This window comes from Geotrypetes seraphini, chromosome 3, assembly GCF_902459505.1.
Source record: "Geotrypetes seraphini chromosome 3, aGeoSer1.1, whole genome shotgun sequence".
Lineage (NCBI taxonomy): Eukaryota > Metazoa > Chordata > Amphibia > Gymnophiona > Dermophiidae > Geotrypetes > Geotrypetes seraphini.
The window spans coordinates 12,048,776-12,070,645 of record NC_047086.1 but is presented as its reverse complement, the minus strand read 5'-3'; the positions used below and the strand labels follow the sequence as shown (position 1 = coordinate 12,070,645).

General features: G+C 43.0%; 1 protein-coding gene across 2 annotated transcripts in view; it reads left to right on the top strand.

The window, feature by feature from the left end:
- Positions 1-21,870, top strand: part of QRSL1 (glutaminyl-tRNA amidotransferase subunit QRSL1) — a 110,941-nt gene that overhangs the window by 8,481 nt on the left and 80,590 nt on the right. For both annotated transcript variants that reach the window (XM_033936855.1, XM_033936856.1), the window contains exons 4-5: positions 1,539-1,635; positions 4,153-4,329. In XM_033936855.1, the coding sequence (XP_033792746.1) occupies positions 1,539-1,635; positions 4,153-4,329 (274 nt within the window). The remainder of the gene's footprint in view (positions 1-1,538; positions 1,636-4,152; positions 4,330-21,870) is intronic.

Here is a 21,870-nt window from a genome sequence, read left to right as displayed (position 1 = left end):
CTAGGTTAATTAGGGGACGCAAGTGCTTTGTAACTGGAGAACGTTTGTGATTCAGCTGTTGGTCTCACTGGCACAATTCAACTGCAAATGTACTCTACTATTTTTTGTTTCTTTAGGGGTTTTTTTGCCCACTGGTATTAAAAAAAGAGAAAATCACTGATGTTTCATGACAGCACTTGGTCTCAGCTGACATAGTTGCATGCATGGCTTAGCCGTGGAGGGAAGCTGTACTCTTCAGGACATGGTCCTTATTTGGAAAGTTCTATAAATTCATTGGTTTTCTACAGCTTTCTCCTTTCCATTTTATTCAGGACTTGGGTGACACAATTGGTTTTGCTGCAGCTGGATTTTTACAGTTCATACTTGATTCTGTAATTGAGACAATTAACTGTATAGAACACCTGCAGCTCTTGGCCAGAATACACAGTTCCAATTATCTGAAGGATGAAGCAATTTCAGTATAGGTACAAGATCCTTCATCAGAAATGCTCGGGTCCAGTTTGTGTTGGTGGTTCCGATGGGACGCCTTATCAAAAGGCACCCCTTTGAATCTCCTCATGGGTGACTCTTAGAAACACAGAAATATGATGGCAGATAAAAGCCAAATGGCCCATCCACAATGTAGAGAAATCAAGTACATGTGATAAGGATACAGGGGAAGGTTTAAGAGTTCTTGGTTACAAATTGGTTAAATAGGTTGGTTTTAACTAGTTTTCTGAAGTTAAGATAGGAAGAGGAGTGTTTGATGATGTTGCCTAGCCAGCTAATGGGTCAATATTCAGTTAGTGGCAGTCAGCAACCCTGACATACACCCTGATGTTCAATGCTGGGCCATATCCAGAACCAGAGAACTGAATATTCAGGTTTTTGGTCCTGTCTGGAAGTTATGTGGGTGCAGCTGGTGCCCGCATAACTCCTTTCTCCACTCCTGGTTTACCCTGGCATTGGCCAGATAGTGCCATAGTGGAGAGGAGCTATTTAGCAGCACTGCCCTGTCTGATTTAAGTAGGAGGAACCTTTCCTGCCCGCTTTAAATTGATTTGAACATTGGGCCTTAAGAGATTAGGCTAGAAAAGAATAAGGAAAGAAGAGGAAGCCGTGGAATCAGGAAGCGTGCAAGCGGTTCTGCAGATTCCAGCTGGTATTGCTGCTTTTAAGCATCCATGTTTTAGAGATGAGAGACGATGGGACTCCAAATAAATTCTATTGTATTGGATAATTAATGTCCATTGTGCCCACAGATCTCTTCATGGGGGCAGCTGGTGGTTTTTGAATAGTGAACATAGGGCTCCTTTTACAAAGTCGCGCTAGGGCCTTAACGCACGGAATAGCGCCCGCTAAATTGCCGCACGGGCTAGCCGCTACCGCCTCCTTTCGAGCATGTGGTAGATAATCCGGTGCGTGCGATAAAACTGCTAGCGCGGCTTTGTAAAAGGAGCCCATAGTCATAGATAAAGGGGCTCTGGACAGGCTGCAGGATGTCCCAAAGGTAATGAAGCTTTCTTTGTACTTGTTGCTGATTTTCTTTTTCTTTTTAGGTTATATTCCCCCGTACAATGCTACAGTGGTCCAGAAACTATTGGATCAGGGAGCTGTTCTCCTGGGAAAAACCAACTTAGATGAGTTTGCCATGGGGTAAGTTGTCATAAGCCTGGGTTCCTCCCAGTCATTGGACATCTGCAATTTCAAAACAAATGTGTACCTCATATATGTTGAACTAATTTTTCTCTGTGAATGCTAATTTAGGATGAACAAATTGTATTAGAGTATACCCCCGTGAATTCGCGATTCGCTGTATTTTCTGACCGCCTTTTCCGGTCAGAAAATATTGTGAATGGCTGACCAATGAAAAAGCTCTCTGTCACTACAAGCCTGGCTTGCTACGGTAGCATGCATTTTGTACAGTAGTATGCGATTCTTTTAATGAACCCGCAACCCTACGCTGCCTCTTATCAGTTCTGCACAGCCAGCCTTCCCTTCCCCAACCTGCAGTCTTCCCTGGTCGCGCGCCTCCCGTGTCCCCCTCCCACAATGTGAGCTCCTCGCTTCAGCATTCGCCTGGGACTTGGAAGGGGTTGGTGCTCGCAAGCTCGGGGAGATATCCAGGACCCTCTACCTGAGAAGCTCCGGTGCAGCACAAGGAGACGCCGCCGACTAAGTCAACTGTGACCAGGTAAGCGGTACAGCTTGGACCGGGGACGAAGGCAGGGGGTGCTGAGCTCCAGAAAATGCCCAAACAAAGGAGGAGGGGGAGTGCCAATTACAGTACTCTTCCAATATTCACAGTTTTTCAACATTTGCGGTCATAACCCCCGCAAATCTTTGGGGGAGTACTGTACATGCATGTCGCTGTAACTCGTATTGACTAATAATTATTATGTATGTTACCTCGTAACTCGTTCTGAGCTCTCTGGGGAGGTTTGGAAATAAAACAAATTAAATAAATACGTAAAGGGATTGGACAATTTTCTGAAGGAAAAGGGAATAGAAGATTCTAGATAGAGAGCTAGTATACAGGTCCTGAACTGCTGGGCATGATGGACCTCAGGTCTGACCCAGCAGAGGCACGGCTTATGTTCTTATATTCTTCCAATGATATTTCAGCACAATTAATTTGACACTCGGTTATCGGGAAATGGCCCAGAGTAAAAAACGTAGCAGGATCTAATCTAATCTGGAATTTCTAAATCGCACTATGCTCAAACAGATTCAAGACGACTTACAATTTGAAATTATGGGTATACAAATTAGTACATTGCATACAGAATAGGTTAAGATTGTTTTATTGTCCCTTTATCTTAGCCTTTTGGAATTAAATTTGGGATCAAGTAAATTGTTTATTGGAAAAACATGTGGCATTATCTTATGATACAATACTATTTGGTATGTCAATGAGGAAAAAGAGCAAAATATCATCAATAACAATAAACTTTTATTGATAATGACAGGAGACGCCATTCAGCATATCAAAAGTAATTGGAAAAATCACAGTAGACTCAATTATAATTTCTGGTGGAATTCATTAGGTCACATCTATAAAATGGAAAGAACAATAGCTATACAACGAGGGAATTATAATAATTTTAATAAAATTTGGGAACAAACAAAAACCAACTGCAGATGTGTACAAGATGCAGGCAGAATTTATTGTGACAAATATAAATTTGTAAAAACCTTTTTCCCAAACAAGGGACCCGACACGGTCCGTGTTTCGGACAAACCTTCGTCAGGGGTCCAATATGCAAAAAGGTTTGAAAAATATGCCACAAAAAATATGGAATAAAAAATCATAAACCAAAAGGTCCAATGTGCCGAGAATCGCCAACTCCTGTAAAGCGTCTCACAAAGTAAAATTTGGGAGCCATTAACATCTTATTTTAAAGAGTAGATACCATTTTCTATTGAAATATACACCGTCTAATGTTAGGAGGGGGGAGGTTTTATATATTAGAATTCATATTGGGAAATAATAGAGGGAATGATGAGAGGGGAGGGTGGTAATTTTATGTATTATAAGATAAATTAGAATGATTGTCAAGTGATATATGTAATTTTATTGTTTTGATGTTTGTACACTTGATGTAAGATTGAAAATGAATAAAGATTTATAAAAAAAAAAAAAAAGATACAGTTCTGTAGAGAGATGCACCTTGATAGTAAACCACTTGTATTGTAACCCACTTGCATCCCATGTACTGACTAAACGTATCTTTATTGTAAACCGTTTCTATCCCATGTACTGTCAAATGTATCTTTATTGTAAACCGCTTCAAACTTCACGGTATAGCGGTATATAAGAAATAAATTATTATTATTATTATTGTTCAGTTGTTGAGTAGTGCTGAAGTAGTTAATACCTATCATAGGAGCATTAACATTGCAAGATTCATAAATAAGTCAGTTTTAGGGTGTTAGTGGGTCTCATGTTCTCACTGTAGCAAGGTTCCAATATTGAGCCTGTCAGCTCCGCACTCTTGAGATCCAGAGATCAAAATATTAGAGAAAATGCTTGTACTTGTTAAACTCTTTTCTCCTTTGAACTTTGCATCATGGCATGCGGGTCTTTCAGTGGGTGTTAGTCTAATATGGTGCAAGACACAAAATCAGTCACAAGTGTTTACCCTTTTACCATCATTCCTTTTCTCTTGCCAGATGTGGGAGTACTGATAGTATATTTGGGCCTGTTAGAAATCCTTGGAGTTATTCACAGCAGTACAGAGAGAAAAGTGCCCAGACTGGTCAAATCAGTGATGAAGACGCCGACTGGGTGATAACAGGTGGCAGCTCTGGCGGGAGCGCAGCTGCGGTGTCTGCCTTTACCTGCTTTGCGTAAGCACTCTTTTTATTTTTTTTACAATTCAGATATGCAGTGTGCCCTACCTCAGATATTTTGAAGTCATGTATATGTTCAACAAGCACACTCTATGCTTGGATCCACCTAGAAAAAACATGTCAAACTCTGGCCCGTGGTGTAATAAAATTTGGGCCGCCAGCAGACATTTTTTTTACCCAATCAGGTAAAAGTGCCGCATCACGCGGCTTCCCGGTCTCACATTAAAGCAGCCTGCAGAGGATTGCTGGTCGGCTGTAGTGATCCTACCAGGCTGCCATAACCTCAGCAGCACATTCCCTCTGCTGCGGTCCCGTACGTCAAAGGAGGGGCGGGACCGTAGCAGAGGGAACATGCTGCGAAGGCCAACGGCAGCCTGCTAGGATCGCTACAGCTGACCGACGATCCTCTGCAGGCTGCTTTAATGTGAGAGCAGGAATCCAGGATGGAGGGAGGGAAGGAAAAGAGGGCCAAAAGGAAAATTGCCAGACCTCCGGGGGAGGGAAGGGAAACGGAAGGGAAGAAGAAAGAAGGAGACCCATCTAGCAAGTTATCAGAAGACAAGCAGAGCCTGGGACCACAACATGATTTGAATAATGACCAGACAACAAAAGGTAGAAAAAATAATTTTACTTTCTGTTTTGTGATTACAATATGTCAGATTTGAAATGTGTATCCTGCCAGAGCTGGTGTTAGACAGCAGGCATGAACAAGGTCCTAAAAATGAGAGGAAAAGTCTTTTTTTATTTATTTTGTTTACGTCATAGAGCTGGTGTGGGGATGGAGAGTTTGTAACCTATACTTCTACTAAGACTAAGGGGTCCTTTTATTAAGGTGCGCATTTAGCGCGTGCTAAACTGGTTAACGTATCTTAATAAAAGAACCCCTAAGTATCTTAATAAAAAATTTGGCCCACGACTTAGCCTTTGTTCTAGAATAGAAAAAATTGAAATAAATCATAGTAACATAGTAGATGACATAATGTAAAATTTTATTTATATATCGCAATTCTTTTCAATTTGCTGCAGTTTACAAAAGATATAAGTAGAACAGTAATAGACAAACCTGATTCTCTAGAAAAGACCAAAGAAATCTCCACCATACAGATCATAAAAAGTGACAAAGGCCTGTATATAATTCTGCCCCTCCCTCCATAGAGATAGCGCAGCACTTGCAATCAGAGCATATGCTGTCGTGGTATCACAACTTCTTCCTGCCTATTTTTGGGCACAGACCATAGAAGTCTGCTTGGCACCAGTTCTGCTTCCCAAGGAGTTGCCTTCAAAGTCATAGTAACATAGTAGATGACGGCAGATAAAGACCCGAATGGTCCATCCAGTCTGCCCAACCTGATTCAATTAACAAAATTTTTTTTTTTTTTTTTTTTTCTTCTTAGCTATTTCTGGGCGAGAATCCAAAGCTTTACCCGGTACTGTGCTTGGGTTCCAACTGCCGAAATCTCTGTTAAGACTTACTCCAGCCCATCTACACCCTCCCAGCCATTGAAGCCCTCCCCTGCCCATCCTCCTCCAAACGGCCATACACAGACACAGACCGTACAAGTCTGCCCAGTAACTGGCCTAGTTCAATCTTTAATATTATTTTCTGATTCTAAATCTTCTGTGTTCATCCCACGCTTCTTTGAACTCAGTCACAGTTTTACTCTCCACCACCTCTCCCGGGAGCGCATTCCAGGCATCCACCACCCTCTCCGTAAAGTAGAATTTCCTAACATTGCCCCTGAATCTACCACCCCTCAACCTCAAATTATGTCCTCTGGTTTTACCATTTTCCTTTCTCTGGAAAAGATTTTGTTCTACGTTAATACCCTTTAAGTATTTGAACGTCTGAATCATATCTCCCCTGTCTCTCCTTTCCTCTAGGGTATACATATTCAGGGCTTCCAGTCTCTCCTCATATGTCTTCTGGTGCAAGCCTCCTATCATTTTCGTCGCCCTCCTCTGGACCGCCTCAACTCTTCTTACGTCTTTCGCCAGATACGGTCTCCAAAACTGAACACAATACTCCAAGTGGGGCCTCACCAATGACCTGTACAGGGGCATCAACACCTTCTTTCTTCTACTGACTACGCCTCTCTTTATACAGCCCAGAATCCTTCTGGCAGCAGCCACTGCCTTGTCACACTGTTTTTTCGCCTTTAGATCTTCGGACACTATCACCCCGAGGTCCCTCTCCCCGTCCGTGCATATCAGCTTCTCTCCTCCCAGCATATACGGTTCCTTCCTATTATTAATCCCCAAATGCATTACTCTGCATTTCTTTGCATTGAATTTTAGTTGCCAGGCATTAGACCATTCCTCTAACTTTTGCAGATCCTTTTTCATATTTTCCACTCCCTCTTCGGTGTCTACTCTGTTACAAATCTTGGTATCATCTGCAAAAAGGCACACTTTTCCTTCTAACCCTTCAGCAATGTCACTTACATACATATTGAACAGGATTGGCCCCAGCACCGAACCCTGAGGGACTCCACTAGTCACCTTTCCTTCCTTCGAGCGACTTCCATTAACCACCACCCTCTGGCGTCTGTCCGACAGCCAGTTTCTGACCCAGTTCACCACTTTGGGTCCTAACTTTAGCCCTTCAAGTTTGTTCAACAGCCTCCTATGAGGAACTGTATCAAAGGCTTTGCTGAAATCCAAATAAATTACATCTAGCATATGTCCTCGATCCAGCTCTCTGGTCACCCAATCAAAAAATTCAATCAGGTTCGTTTGGCACGATTTACCTTTTGTAAAGCCATGTTGCCTCGGATCCTGTAACCCATTAGATTCAAGGAAATACACTATCCTTTCTTTCAGCATCACTTCCATTATTTTTCCAACAACTGAAGTGAGGCTCACCGGCCTGTAGTTTCCTGCTTCATCCCTGTGACCACTTTTATGAATAGGGACCACATCCGCTCTCCTCCAATCCCCAGGAATCACTCCCGTCTCCAGAGATTTGTTGAACAAGTCTTTAATAGGACTCGCCAGAACCTCTCTGAGTTCCCTTAGTATCCTGGGATGGATCCCGTCTGGTCCCATCGCTTTGTCCACCTTCAGTTTTTCAAGTTGCTCATAAACACCCTCCTCCGTGAACGGCGCAGAATCTACTCCATTTTCTCGTGTAACTTTGCCGGACAATCTCGGTCCTTCTCCAGGATTTTCTTCTGTGAACACAGAACAGAAGTATTTGTTTAGCACATTTGCTTTCTCCTCATCACTCTCCACATATTTGTTCCCAGCATCTTTTAGCCTAGCAATTCCATTTTTTATCTTCCTCCTTTCACTAATATATCTGAAAAAATTTTTATCTCCCTTTTTTACATTTTTAGCCATTTGTTCTTCCGCCTGTGCCTTCGCCAAACGTATCTCTCTCTTGGCTTCTTTCAGTTTCACCCTGTAGTCCTTTCTGCTCTCCTCTTCTTGGGTTTTTTTATATTTCATGAACGCCAACTCTTTCGCCTTTATTTTCTCAGCCACTAGGTTGGAGAACCATATCGGCTTCCATTTACACGACCCAGACTGTAGAAGTCTGCCTGGCATTGGTGTTACTTGCCAATCTCTGGAGCTGCTGTCAAAGCTCACTCCAGCTATGAGGAGCATTTAAAATTTGTTTTGGTTTGATTCCATGACAGCAGAGAGAGAGAGAGAGCAACATGGCCCATCAAGTCTGCCTAGGAAGGTTGTTTGGAGGTATAAATTGCATATTTCAGCAGCTAAAAATCTTCATTATGCTTCTGAAATAGGATTGGGTAAAAATAATCCTAAAAAGTTATTTCAATTTATGCATAATTTGACTGTGCCTCCTATTTTAGGAGCTGCTGTAGAGCAGGACCTTGCTGATTGCTTTCCAAACAAAATGCTGTAGTTACAATTCGTCAAGATCTAGAGCTGTGTTCTTCAACCTTTTGACACCTATGGACCGTCGGAAATAAAATAATTAGTTTGTGGACCGGCAGTTAAAGAACACTGGGCTAAGTCGTGCCCAACTCCACCCAATCTCCGTCCCAGACCCTGCCCCCATAATAGTACTAATTATAACACCATTTGTTCCATTCTTTTTTTCATATATACACACATACACAATATAATCGTATTAACAACACATAACGGTTAATCACAAAATTAAAATACACAAAGCACACTGTATGCTTCTCAACATTCATTCCTACCAAAAAACAGATAACCCCATGCAAATGCAGGACCAAAAACTAAAAGTACTAATATTTACAAACAAACCCTAAGATGCAAGACTCTGCATGCAGTACAACCCCAGAGGAAAAGAAACAAATGCATTTCTTCCGGAACAGACAGCAGATATAAATCAATCACTAAATAAAAAAATAAAAGCATTCCTCCCCTAATGTTGTTGTCTCTCTCCCTCCATGCTGTGCCATGCCTTCTGGCCTGCCCCCCGGTGTTATCTTCGGGCTGGTCCACGGTGCAATCAATGCGGCATCTTCGGGCTGGCTCCCTGAGTGCTGCAGTGCACAAAGCTGTGGGCAGCGGCTCCTTGCGCGCATCCCGCGCCTCATCTGGAAGCTTTCCCTCTGATGTTGTGACGTCAGAGAGAAGGCTTCTGGTTCAGGCGCAGGACACACGTAGGAGCCTTTTCTCACAGCTTTGTGCACTGCAGCATTCAGGGAGCTGGACACCGCGTTGATCACATCGTGGACTGGTGGCGGAAGAACACTGTCTTGGGCCCAATGGATGTGCCGGCCCTGTGGACCGGCGGTTGAAGAACACTGATATAGAGAATACTTCCCGATCTACTATACAAAAGGATCATATCTTAGACACTCCCACTTCAGGAATTAGTGCAGATCAGGTATGGGATAAATTTGATGCCATAACTGTTGAGGATTTAAATCCTCTGGTAAAAGAGCTTTTCTAAACATTCTTGTGTTTTAGATAAATGTCCCTTGTATCTTTTCTCTAAAATTCCAGATTAGAGAATGACATCGAGACAAATTTGTCCCTGCACCCGCAGGAGCTCAGTTAACTTAATTTCCCCGTCCTGTCCCCGTCCTGTCCCCGTGAGTTTTGTCGCTATCCCTGTCCTATTCCTGTAAGCTCTGCCTTAACCGTATAAGCCAGGGGTGTCAAAGTCCCTCCCCGAGGGCCGTAATCCAGTCGGGTTTTCAGGATTTCCCCAATGAATATGCATTGAAAGCAGTGCATGCACATAGATCTCATGCATATTCATTGGGGAAATCCTGAAAACCCGACTGGATTCCGGCCCTCGAGGACCGACTTTGACACCTGTGGTATAAGCCTTGATCACTTATGATTTTAAAGTGTTTGAGACTTATGCAGGAATGGGGCAAGGGCAGGAAAAGAACTCGCAGGAACAGGATGGGAAAATGAGTTCCCGCGGGGATGGGAAAAAATTTGTCCCCGTGTCATTCTCTATTCCAGATGCTATAATTTCATGGCTGTTACTTTTCTTTAACAAAGCTGCCAGCAGAGGGGTCTTCACCACCTGAAATGGCGAATATTGTTCTCACTCCTATTCCTAAACAACAGAATGGTGACGTATCGCAGACTTCTAACTTCAGACCAGTTGCCAATATACCTTTCTTAACCAAAATTGTAGAAGCATTAGTAAAGCAGCAGCTTTCAAGGTTTATTGATCGTTTTTCCTGTCTACATGATACTCAGTTTGGATTTCAACCCAAACACAATACAGAGCTGCTATTGCTAACATTATCAACTAAAGTTAAGCAATGGTTGAGTCAAGGTTATTGATCTATTTTGTTACAGTTCGATGTCAGTGCAACTTTTGATTCAGTTGATCTATACTATATTCAGGGATTACGCTTCAAGAAATCCCTGAATAAGACTTAATACCACGAATACCTTCCTTCTTACCATCCCCTCCCCAACCCCTGATCCTTCTTATCCCTCTCTTGGAAACGATCTCTGATCTAACTTTGTAACCCTTCTTCCATAACTCTTTTTGTAATCCACTTTGAACCGAAAGGTAATGGCGGAATAGAAATCTGTAATGTAATGTAATGTAATTTTGCTGATCAACAAATTGAACGAGTTGGGCATAAGTGGATTTGTCCTTAATTGGTTTAATGATTGTTTAGTATAGAGTGCTGAAGGATGGAACCTTTTCTTGGAGCTGGGCTTCTTTCTGTGGCGTGCCACGAGGCTCTTCTATTTCTCCTATGCTTTTTAATATCTTTATGAGTACTTTGCAAAAAGTACGTTTGTCAGCCAAAGTTTGTATGTTATCCTATGCTGATTTTTTTTTTTTTTTTTTTTAAATTAATTCCATTAAGTTCAAACAAGGAGGACATTTCAGCTAAGATCAGTGATTGCATGAATAGAATTGGAGATTGGGCTTCTACTACTAAGTTGAAATTGAATGCAAGTAAGATGAAGGTTCTTTAGTTTCACAATTCACATCTTCTGTTCCTTCAGTTCTTACTCTACAATCGGGTACTACCCTGCAAGTAGATAAAACGTCTAAAGTTTTGGGTATTCTTACATTTGAAGATCAAATTTCTAATTTATGGAGGAAGATTTTATATATTATGAGGAAACCTAAGCTTGTGAAGAGCAAGTTGGATGCACACCTTCTTGCAAATCACATTGGAGGATACGAGTAAACAAGGTTTCTCAGCAGGGAACACCTGGCTTGGCCTCCGCGGGCGCGGGTCGCCGGACTGGATGGACCTAGAGTCACGAGTGGGGTCCCGCAGGGCTCAGTACTAGGGCCGCTGCTATTTAATGTATTCATAAATGATCTGGAAACAGGAACGAAGTGTGAGATAATAAAATTTGCAGATGACACTAAACTATTTAGTAGAGCTCGGACTAAAGAAGACTGTGAAAAACTGCAAAGGGACTTGAACAAACTAGGGGAATGGGCAACGAGATGCAGATGAAGTTCAATGTTGAGAAATGTAAAGTATTACATGTGGGAAACAGAAACCCGAGGTACAACTATACGATGGGAGGGATGTTTTTAAATGAGAGTACCCAAGAAAGAGACCTGGGGGTGATGGTGGACTTGACAATGAAGCTGTCGGCACAGTGTGCAGCGGCTGCTAAGAAGGCAAATAGAATGCTAGGCATCATCAAAAAGGGTATTACAACCAGAACGAAAGAAGTTATCTTGCCATTGTATCGAGCAATGGTGCGTCCGCATCTGGAGTACTGCATCCAATATTGGTCGCCGTACCTTAAGAAGGATATGGCGATACTCGAGAGGGTTCAGAGGAGAGCGACACGTCTGATAAAAGGGATGGAAAACCTTTCATACGCTGAGAGATTGGAAAAACTGGGACTTTTTTCCCTGGAGAAGAGAAGACTTAGAGGAGATATGATAGAGACTTACAAGATCATGAAGGGCATAGAGAGAGTACAGAGGGACAGATTCTTCACACTTTCAGAAAATAAAAGAACAAGAGGGCATTCAGAAAAGTTGAAAGGGGACAGATTCAGAACGAATGCTAGGAAGTTCTTCTTTACCCAGCGTGTGGTGGACACCTGGAATGCGCTTCCAGAGGGCGTGATAGGGCAGAGTACGTTACTGGGGTTCAAGAGGGAATTGGACAACTTTCTGCTGGAAAAGGGAATAGAGGGGTATAGATAGAGGATTACTGCACAGGTCCTGGACCTGTTGGGCCGCCGCGTGAGCGGACTGCTGGGCACGATGGACCTCAGGTCTGACCCAGTAGAGGCATTTCTTATGTTCTTATGATCCGGCGAAGCCATTTCTTATGTTCTGTTTGGAACATCATTTTGCTCTGTTAGTTCAGATGTTAGTGTTACCTCAACTTGATTACTGTAATTCTTTATATTTGAACTTACCATCAAAACTGATCAAAAAGTTGCAGTTACTCCAGAATACTGCGGTTAGATTAATTTTTAGTCTAAAAATAATAATAATAATAATAACTTTATTTTTGTATACCGCAATACCACAAAACAGTTCAGAGCGGTTTACAGGTTAAGAGACTGTACATTTACAGCAAAGTTACAGCATGTCAGAATACAGTTCAGCATATCAGAAAACAATTTAGAGCAATTTATGCAATGAAGGTGCAGAGAATTAGTTAACAAGTGTATGGTATAAACCAGTGACAATTACAAAATGATCCAATCGCTGTTGTCAAGGGGGTGCCAACCGGGGAGGAAGGGTAGGGAGGGGAGGCGAGGTTGGGATTATTAGTTTGGTAAAAAGACCTGACAGTGTTGCATTAGCGTATAAGAATCTTCATTGGTTATCAGTTGAGAGGTGAATTAAGTTTGAATCAGCTTGCGGAGTTCATCAGATCATCTGATTTTGCTTTTTTCTCATTTGCATTATTCTTCCACCAGATTATGTGGTACTTTATTGCTACTTTTTCCACAGATTAGAGGAGTGCGGTATAAACGACAGCTCTTCTTTTCTTACGCTGCCATTACAATTTGCAATAAGCTACCTGTTTACTTTAGGATGGATATCGATTACTCAAGGTTTCACAAAAATTTGAAAACATTTTTACATGACTTCTTGTAATATTTATGTTATGATGATATTTTAATTATTTATTGTTTTTTCCCATAGATTTTATGGCCTCTTTGAAGGTAAATTGCCTTGAACCTTTTTGGTATAGCACGATTAATAAGTTGTGAATTAGACTAAACTAAACTAAACCTTAGGTTTGTATACCGCATCATCTCTACATTCGCAAAGCTCGACACGGTTAACAGGAGTTAGGGTAGAAAGGAACTCCAGAGGAGGGAAGGATGAAGAGGAAATTTAGAGGACTAGAATAATCAGAGAGGGAAGAAGAGTTACATTTTTGAGAATAACCAGGTTTTCAGATGTTTACGGAAGAGTTGGAGGGAGCTCAGATTCCTAAGAGGGGAGGTAAGGTTGTTCCAGAGCTCAGTGATTCTAAAAGGGAGGGAGGAACCTAGTTTTCCTACAAGAGAGACGCCTTTTAGAGAGGGAAGGAGAGTTTCAGTTTTTGGGTGGATCTGGTGGAATTGGGGTTAGAGGAATTCCAAGAAAGAGGAATAAAGGGGGGGAGGATGCCGTGTAGGATCTTGAAAGTAAGGCAGGCACATTTGAAGTAGACTCTGGAGATTATCGGAAGCCAGTGGAGCTTGGACAAAAGCGGTGAGAAGTGGTCTAATTTGCTTTTTGCGAAGATAAGCTTAGCAGCAGCATTCTGAATCCGCTGGAGTCTTTGAAGTTTTTCTTTGTTAGGCTTAGATAGATAGAGTTGCAATAGTTCAGTCTAGAAAGGATGGTGGATTGGACAAGGACGGCAAAGTGTTTTTGATGGAAACAGGTTCTCACTTTCCTCAGCATGTGAAGGCTGAAGAAACATTTTTTTATTAGGGAGTTGAGGTGATCATTGTAGGAAAGTGTAGAGTCAATGATGACTCCCAGAATTTTACTTGAGTATTCAAGATGCAGAGTGGGGCCAGAGGACAGAGGGATGGCGGTGGGCAGTTGGTCCAATTTTGGGCCGAGCCAGAGAAGTTTTGTTTTGGATTCGTTCAGTTTCATCTGCACAGTGTGGGCCCAGGATTGAAGGTTCGATATACATGAGGATATGTTCGCCGAGAGGTTGGTGAGGTTCCGATCGGTCTCAAGGAGGACAAAGATGTCATCTGCGTAAGTGTAAAGTGTTTCAAGGGGGGAGAGATGGAGGAGTTTAAGGGAGGACATATAAATGTTGAAAAGGATAGGGTAGAGAGGTGAGCCTTGCGGGACTCCACAGATCGGGTTCCAGGGGGAGGAAGAAGTGCCCTTCATGTTGACTGTGTAGGAGCGGGAGCGTAAGAGCTTCGAGAACCAGTCAAGGACTGTGGAATTAATGCCTATCTCGGTGAGTTGGTAAAATAGGATATCATAATGGACGACATCAAAAGCTGCAGAGAGGTCGAATTGAAGAAGGACAGCGAACTTGTTGCAAGAATGGAGATGTTGAACTTTTGAGATTAAGGAGATCAAAAGGGATTCGGTGCTGAAGTTGGGACGGAAGCCGTATTGTTAGGGTAGCAGAATGGTGAATTTTTCAAGGTAGGAAGATAGTTGAGTGGATATGACGGATTCTAGCATCTTGGTAAGGAGAGGAATGTTTGCTATTGGGCAGTAGCTGGAAGGTGTAGAGGGGTCTAGATCAGGTTTTTTCAGTAGTGGGGTTAAGGAGATATGGCCCATTTCTGGGGAGAATAGACCCGAATGGAGGGCAGAGTTTATGAGAATGGTAAGAGATGAGATGGCCTGAGGGGGAGTGTTCTCGTAAAGGTAGGCGGGGAATGGATCCAAGGTACAATTGCAGGATTTCAATTTGAGGCAGAGATTATGGACCAGGGATTCAGAAACAAGTTCGAAGGAAGACCAGGATCTGTCAGCTGGGATAGGGTAGGAGTCTGTAAGGATAGGGTTGGGGTCGATTGGAATCAGAGATTTGTAGGAGATTGCAAGAGGGAAGGAGCGCCTCAAGGTGGAGACCTTGTCGCTGAAGAACTTTGCCAGAGAATCAGCTGAGGGGGAGGAGGGGAGGATGGGGGCATTTTTGGAGGTTAAGGAACGCCAGATGTTAAATAATGTGCTAGTCTGGTTGTTGGATTTGGAGATTTTGTCACCGTAGAAGATTTTCCTTGCTTTTTTTAGAACAGTATTGTAGAATTTAATATTGACCCTCCAGGAGTGTCTGTCTGTAGGGGATTTAGATTTTTTTCCATTTTTGTTCCAGAGCTCGGCATTTCTGTTTCAGTTCTCTGTGGGGCCTTACAGGAATAGGAGATGGTTTTAGAGGAGAGAGGGGCGAGGGAATGGAAGGTGGACTCGGAGAGGGCGACCCAGTTTTGCCAGTTTGTTTCTGGTTCTGCAGGTTTAGGGGTGGGGGAGAATTTGTCAAGAAAATTGGTCTAGAACAGATTGCTCGAGATTTTTTTACGGAAGGTGATAGAAGTTGAGGTGCGGGATGGGGGCCCAAAATGTGACATGAAGATTGGGAGACAGAAAGCCCTTAGGAAGTGATCGGACCAGGGAACGATTTCCCAGCGAATATTAGTGGTTGAGGTTTTGTGAGTAGTGAGATCCAGAAAACTGATGAGGTCTAGTGTGTGGCCTTTTTCGTGGGTAGGGGAGAGAGTGGGAGGGGGAAAGCCTAAAGAGGAGAGGAAGCTATTAAATTTGGATGCATCCTTGCTGGTGACATCGTCAAGGTGGAGATTGATGTCTCCAATTAGCTTGTACCTGCCACGCAGCACAGCTTCCTCCTGCTTGTGTTGTCGGGATTGTAATAGGGAAAGTAAATCTGCAAACAACTTTCCTGGGCACACTTATTGAAACCCTGTTTCTCTTTTTCTGCCCTCATTTGCTATGTTATAATGTTTTGGAGATGTTTTTGTTTGACTTTTCTGGAGAATCATAGGGCCTGATATTTATCCGGCATCGATCAGTGTTTTTCTGACTGTCACCAGTCCTAAATGCCGGGCCATGTCTGGGTATCAGCTTTGGAATTCTGGGTTTGAGGAGCCAGCTAGCACATAGCTGGTTAAGTGTGATATTTAGCACATGGAGCTAGATTCACAAAGCAAACCGATCGTGTACCGATGGGTTTGCGACCCCTTTGTAACCAGTTTTCCCTCTGGCCTGATTCACTAACCTCTCCTGCGATCCGCTTCAAATCTGTGCATGCAAATGAGGAGAAAGGCATGCAAAGTAGACAGGGATGCGATTCACCAACAAAATTTTTCAAACCGACTGGGCTGGCCGATCAACCCAAGAAGCGACTGCTGGGGACCAGTCGAAAACGTCTTTCCAACTCTCCAGCTCCAGAGAAACCCTGCTCTCTGCTGCCCTGAATCTCTCCTGCCTGCCGCCCTGATGCTCTTCCCCGGATCTCTCCTGCCTGCTCGCCCCAAATCGCCACCCTGCTCGTCCCTGGTTTTCTCCTGCCTGCCGCCCCAAATTTCTCCTGCCCTTCCCTGCACTGCAAGCCCATGGTTTTAACCCGTGGGTTTAAGTGGGTTAAAACCACAGGCTCACTGGGCTAAAAAGTATTTTTAAAAGATTTTAAAAATTGCAGCTCAGACGGGTCTAGACACATGCGCAGACCATCTACAAATGGCCTGTGCATACATCGGGATCACACACAAGCGATCTGTGCCGGCAGATGGGGTTGTTCCTCCGATTGCCCCCATCTGCATATTAGGCTTTGAAGAATCCATCGGACCTGCCCGGATCGGGCACAGGTCGGTCCCGATCAGGCGGGTTCGTGAATCTAGCCCTTAACTAGGTATGGCTTACAGCATGAAGATAGGCCTGGCTTTTATGTGGTCTTATTTATGTGGTTATCTTGGCCAGTTAAGTGCTGAGTAAAGCAGCCAGATGCTGACTCCACCCCTGGAATGCCCCCCAAATATTGGGTTTTGAGTTTGGCGCTAAGTGGTTATTTTCAGTGATGCAAACCAGTTAAGCGCTGCTGAAAATGACCGGTTAGCCCCGAACAAGTGATTTAACTGGTCAGGAGCCATATCTAGCCAGTTAAATTGCACTGACTAACGACTCCCCCCCCCCCCCTAATTATTGACTTTTCTAAACTTGCGTGTAGGGCGTTTTGCTATAGATCTGTGGCAGGTTTAGGTTCTTTTGTAGACGTTCTGGGGTAAGGGTCAGAATGGCTAGATTATCTGCTTGTAGCAGTGTTTTGATTTCTGAGTCGTTTCAGACTAGATTCATTAAATGACACCCAAATTTGGGTGCTGAAAAAAATGCGCACTGAATGCTGCTCTATAAACAGCACTCCAAGTTGGGTGCCTTTTACAGAACAGCGAGTAGTGACAGGATCCATGCTCAACTTTGGGCATGAGGATCTACTGAAACCTGGGGTAAATCCTCATAGTAAATGACGGCAGATAATGACCAACAGGCAAACTCATTGTCAATTCATGACCAAATTGTCCTTCTTTGGCACTGCCTGGCACCGGAATTGCTGTCAAAGCCCACTCCAGCCTATCCGAACCATCTTGTCATTTGCAGGACACAGACTATAAAGGTCTGCCCGGCACTGTCCTCGTGTTCCAAATTACTGCAATTACATTCCAAAGCCCTCTCCAGCCCATCCTAAACTATAAGTGAGTAAATTAGGCACAGATCCCCCAAATTCTAAAACACTGTGTGCATCCAATGGCTACACACTGAAAGATTTTCACATGCATCTTTATAGCGCTTAGCAAGATGTGCTTGCAAATCCAAATTGTTCCCAGTTAACCTCAATAATTGACTGATAGCCCCAAATTATTGGTGTTAGTTGGCTTATTACTCAAATTGTGCGTGCAGATGTGACATGTACCCATATTTCCACATGCAACTTTGGTCCCCAAGTTTCAAGTTCAAGTTTATTTAAAATATTTGATTTGATGGCAAAATTCAAATCCAATGCGATTTACACTTATTTATAAAATTGGGTTTTAAAACCCCCCCCAAAATAGTCATAATAATTAAACTCAACAGTTAGTACTAGTTTACCAAACAATACATATGAAAAAGGGAGGGAAGAAAAAAAAATTAGAGGATTAAATAAGTTCATAAGCAAATAAAAAGGGTTAGGTAATGAAACAAGAGGTTGGGGGAGGTTACCCACTTAATCTTTGCTTACCAGCATTGCTAGTCCTCTGTAAAGTATCTTTTGAAATGATTCAGTTAAAAGCGTCCTTGAATAGCCAGCTTTTTAGAAGACTTTTAAACTTACTGAGTAATTTTTTTTCTCTTATATTGATCGGGAGCGAGTTTCAAATTTGAGGGGCTGTAACAGAAAAAGCTGCGTCCCTCCTTAAAATAATGAATTTTAATGAAGGGATTAATAGTAAAGATCTTTGGATTTATAGAATCTGTGAGTTACTTTTAGTCCTGGGATTAAAAATCCCTCCATTTCTGCTGATTGAAAAGGGTAGGCCCCTGTGCTGTCTCTGCCTCTCGAAGTTCTCTGTCTGCATGGCAGTTAGGTTTTATTTTACATGGGAGCTGTTTTTGTTTTTTGCAGATTTGGAACCTTTATTTTCAATCACTGATCCCACTTGGGTAAAAGTTTAATTTTTAATCATTTATGAATAAAGTTGAATTTGCTCTGTTTTGTTATACCACTGGTCTGCTATTTAGACTGGGCTTTCATTTGGATGGAAAATGGGTGGGAAAAGAGAAAAGGATGGCTGCAATTGTATTATTGGAGGGTGGATTGGTTTAAGGGTAGGGGGTTGGTTTTGCGGGGAACGGAAGGGGGATATTTTGTTTTCTTTGCTGTCAGTACTGTACAGTATAAAATTAGATATCTGTTTTGCAAAGAAAATTCCATTAAAAATTGTTCAGCAGTAAAACTAAAGCAAGTAGAAACCAAGGACACTTTTGTCCTGTTGCTAGTCTCTTTCAGCAGGGTTTAAGTAGCCAACTATCATTATTGCTTACTTGGATTAGAATTTAGAACGCCCAAAGAGCCACCATGCTACACAGATGAAGAATTAGAACAGCCTTTCCAAAGTCCTGAAAAAAAGGTTTCCTTCTGATCCTCCTCCCTGTTGTGTTAGATGCCATCACCTCAAGACTTGAGTTAAAGATCCAAATAGAAGTTGGTCAAGTGCAAGTCCGACGAGATCCTCCAGTCTTCTTCGCCTAGTTTCTTCGATCTTCCCAAACATGAAGTCCTCCAAAATAAGATAGTCGTAACTTCATCATTTGAGCTTTGAGTGACATATCTGGTCTGATCTCTTCCAAAATCGATTTGTTAGTTCTCCTGGAGGTCCTTTGCACGCATAGAATTCTTCTCTAGCACCAGAGTTCAAATGAGTAAATCCTCTTTCTATCTTGTTTCCCTAAAGTTCATTTTATATTAATTCAAAAAGCAAAACAGCTGCCTCAACAAATAAACATTTCACTTTTGAATTTTCCTTTTACTCAGGTCTTATCCCTTGATATTTTGTGAAGGAGGTCCTTTGAGGAAATTTTGCTTTTAGTTTGATTTGGAAACTTTTGTTGTTTACATATGAAGAAGTGGGAAAGGGAGAGTGATGTGTTGGTATCCCAGAGTACTTGAGATTTGACAGGTTTCTGGAAGATTCCTAAAATAACCAGGAGGGGGCTCTCCAACAAATGCTATCTTGGCCTCTAAGAAAGATAAGAACTTAAAAAAATTGTATTTCAGGAAAAAAAGATTCAAATATTTCCAGTTGTTGAAATCCTGTGTTATAGCACTGGGTGCTACATTTTTCCATATAAGCTTCATAATGTCTCTTTCTGGAAACAGTTCTATATTTCTTAATCCTACACGTCTTGAGAGATTTTTAGCAGAGCACAGGAAGAAGTGAGCAGGGCTGACTGGGGAGGGACTGCTAAAGGATTGAAAATGGATGTTGGTGGGTGAAGCTGTTACCTTTATTTTCCATATGTCCTTGTTTTGATGACTGTCTCTTTTTGTATTGTTTTGACATGCATAATTTCAAAACAGAATTTAAAAAATGCCCATCGAGCCCAGTTTGCACACCTTTTCAATCTCCAGAAGCCTCCCTAAATTTCCCCCAAGTTGCACCAGCAGAATGAGATAGGCACACTTTTCTGCAAGATTGGCACCCAAGCATTACTTGAACAACACTGATTAATAAGCTGGTAGGAAGGGAGTTTGAGTCCCTCTGACAGCTCACTCTGGGGAAGATTTTGGAGCTTCTGGAGGTTAGGAGGGGGGGGTCAAAGGGGGCTATTTGTCTGTGTTGATTAGCAAGGGAATAAATCTCATAAAAGTGCTATCCTAACTGAAAATAGAACATTTCCCCAATGAGCCTTCTCTGCAGTAGCCTCCATACTCTGGCACACACTCCCTCAAAGGCTTAGCCTAATCCAGGGCTATCTCTACTTCTGGAAGAAGGTGAAAGCTTGGATTTATCCTCAGGCTTTTAATGGAAGAAGCAACTACCGTATATACTCGAATATAAGATGAGATTTTGGGCCCAAAAATGGGGGTCTCATCTTATATTAGGGTCATCGCCCACCCTCCCCCATCCCGGACTTGTTGCATGCCTCTGCTGGGTCTGCCGTATGGCCTGGTGGGGTTGACTGAGACAGGAGGGATCCCTTTCTACTCCTGTCCCTGCTGACTCTGCCAATTTTTTTACCTCCCTCCTGCCTCTCCCCGCTTCCCTTTATAAATCCCTGAGGGTCCAGTGGTATACTGGGCAGGAGCGAGATTTCCGCGCTGGACCCCTCCCTGAATGGCCGCCTTAAGTTCTCGCGGCTCAGTGTACCGGGCAGGAGTGCGCTTTCGTGCTCCTGCCCAGCGCTGAGCCACTTGCTGAATGGCTGTTGCAAGTTCTCACAAGGAAATGGGTGTGGAAACGGTAGCCAGCTAGTACGTTCACATAGAAACATGATGGCAGATAAAGGCCAAATGGCCCACCCAGTCTGCCCATTCAGAGCATCCACTGTCTCCTCCACTCCCAATTGGCTAAGGCTCTATATATCTGCATTGTGAGGTCACAGAGTTTTATGGCTATAGAAGCATGATGGGAGATAAAGGCCAAATGGCCCATCCACAACATTCACTATCTCCTCTCCCTATTGGCTAAGGCTCTTTACACCTCCATTGTGAGGTCATAGAGCCTTATGGTTATAGAAACATGATGGCAGATAAAGGCCAAATGGCCCACCCAGTCTGCCCATCTGCTGCATCCCCTATCTCCTCCTCTCCCTATAGGCCAGTGTCCTGCAAACTTTCTTGAACCACGGCACACTAAAGGTAGTGGCCGTGGCTCAAGGCACCCAGAAGTGCGCGGATGTCGCCATGATGGCGTCATGTGCATGTGTGACATCATCACGTTGATGGCCACGCATGCACGAAGGCCCTCCAGAAGGGCCCTAAGATGCCAGTGGAGGGTGCTAGTAGGGAAGAGGGCCAGAGAGGAGAGGTGCTTGCACCCGCTTAGGCACATCCTGTAGGCAGTTAACTGGTGCCCGTGCCTCTCCTCCTCCCTAGTGTTCCGTGGCACACAGTTTGAGATATACTGCTATAGGTTAAGGCTCTTAACGCTTGCATTGTGAGGTCATAGAGCTTTATAATTATAGAAACAGGGAAATATGATGGCAGATAAAGGCCAAATGGCCCATCCAGTCTGCCCATCTGCAGTAACCATTCTCTCTTCCTCTCTAAGAGATCCCATGTGCCTATCCTAGGCTTATTGAATTCAAACACAGTCTCTGTCTCTACCATGTTAGCCCATGCTAAATAGTTAATGCAAGAGCATTAGGCTTAGATTCTCTAAACAGCGTTATTTTTTTAGGTGTTGGTAGCCCCCAAACTCAGTAAAAAAATTCAGTTGAAACAATGTTTTTAACTAAGTTTCAAGGTGCCTACTGGTGCCAGAATCACGCATCCATAGACTTTAGGCCGCCTAACATCACTGTGGGCGTGGCTAATGCCAGAAGTGGCATTAGGCGGTTTAGGTTGTAACAATTTTTATTGACATGAAAAAAGAAAAGGTACGCATTAGTGAATACAGCAACAGCAAATGCCAGCACAGAGAAAA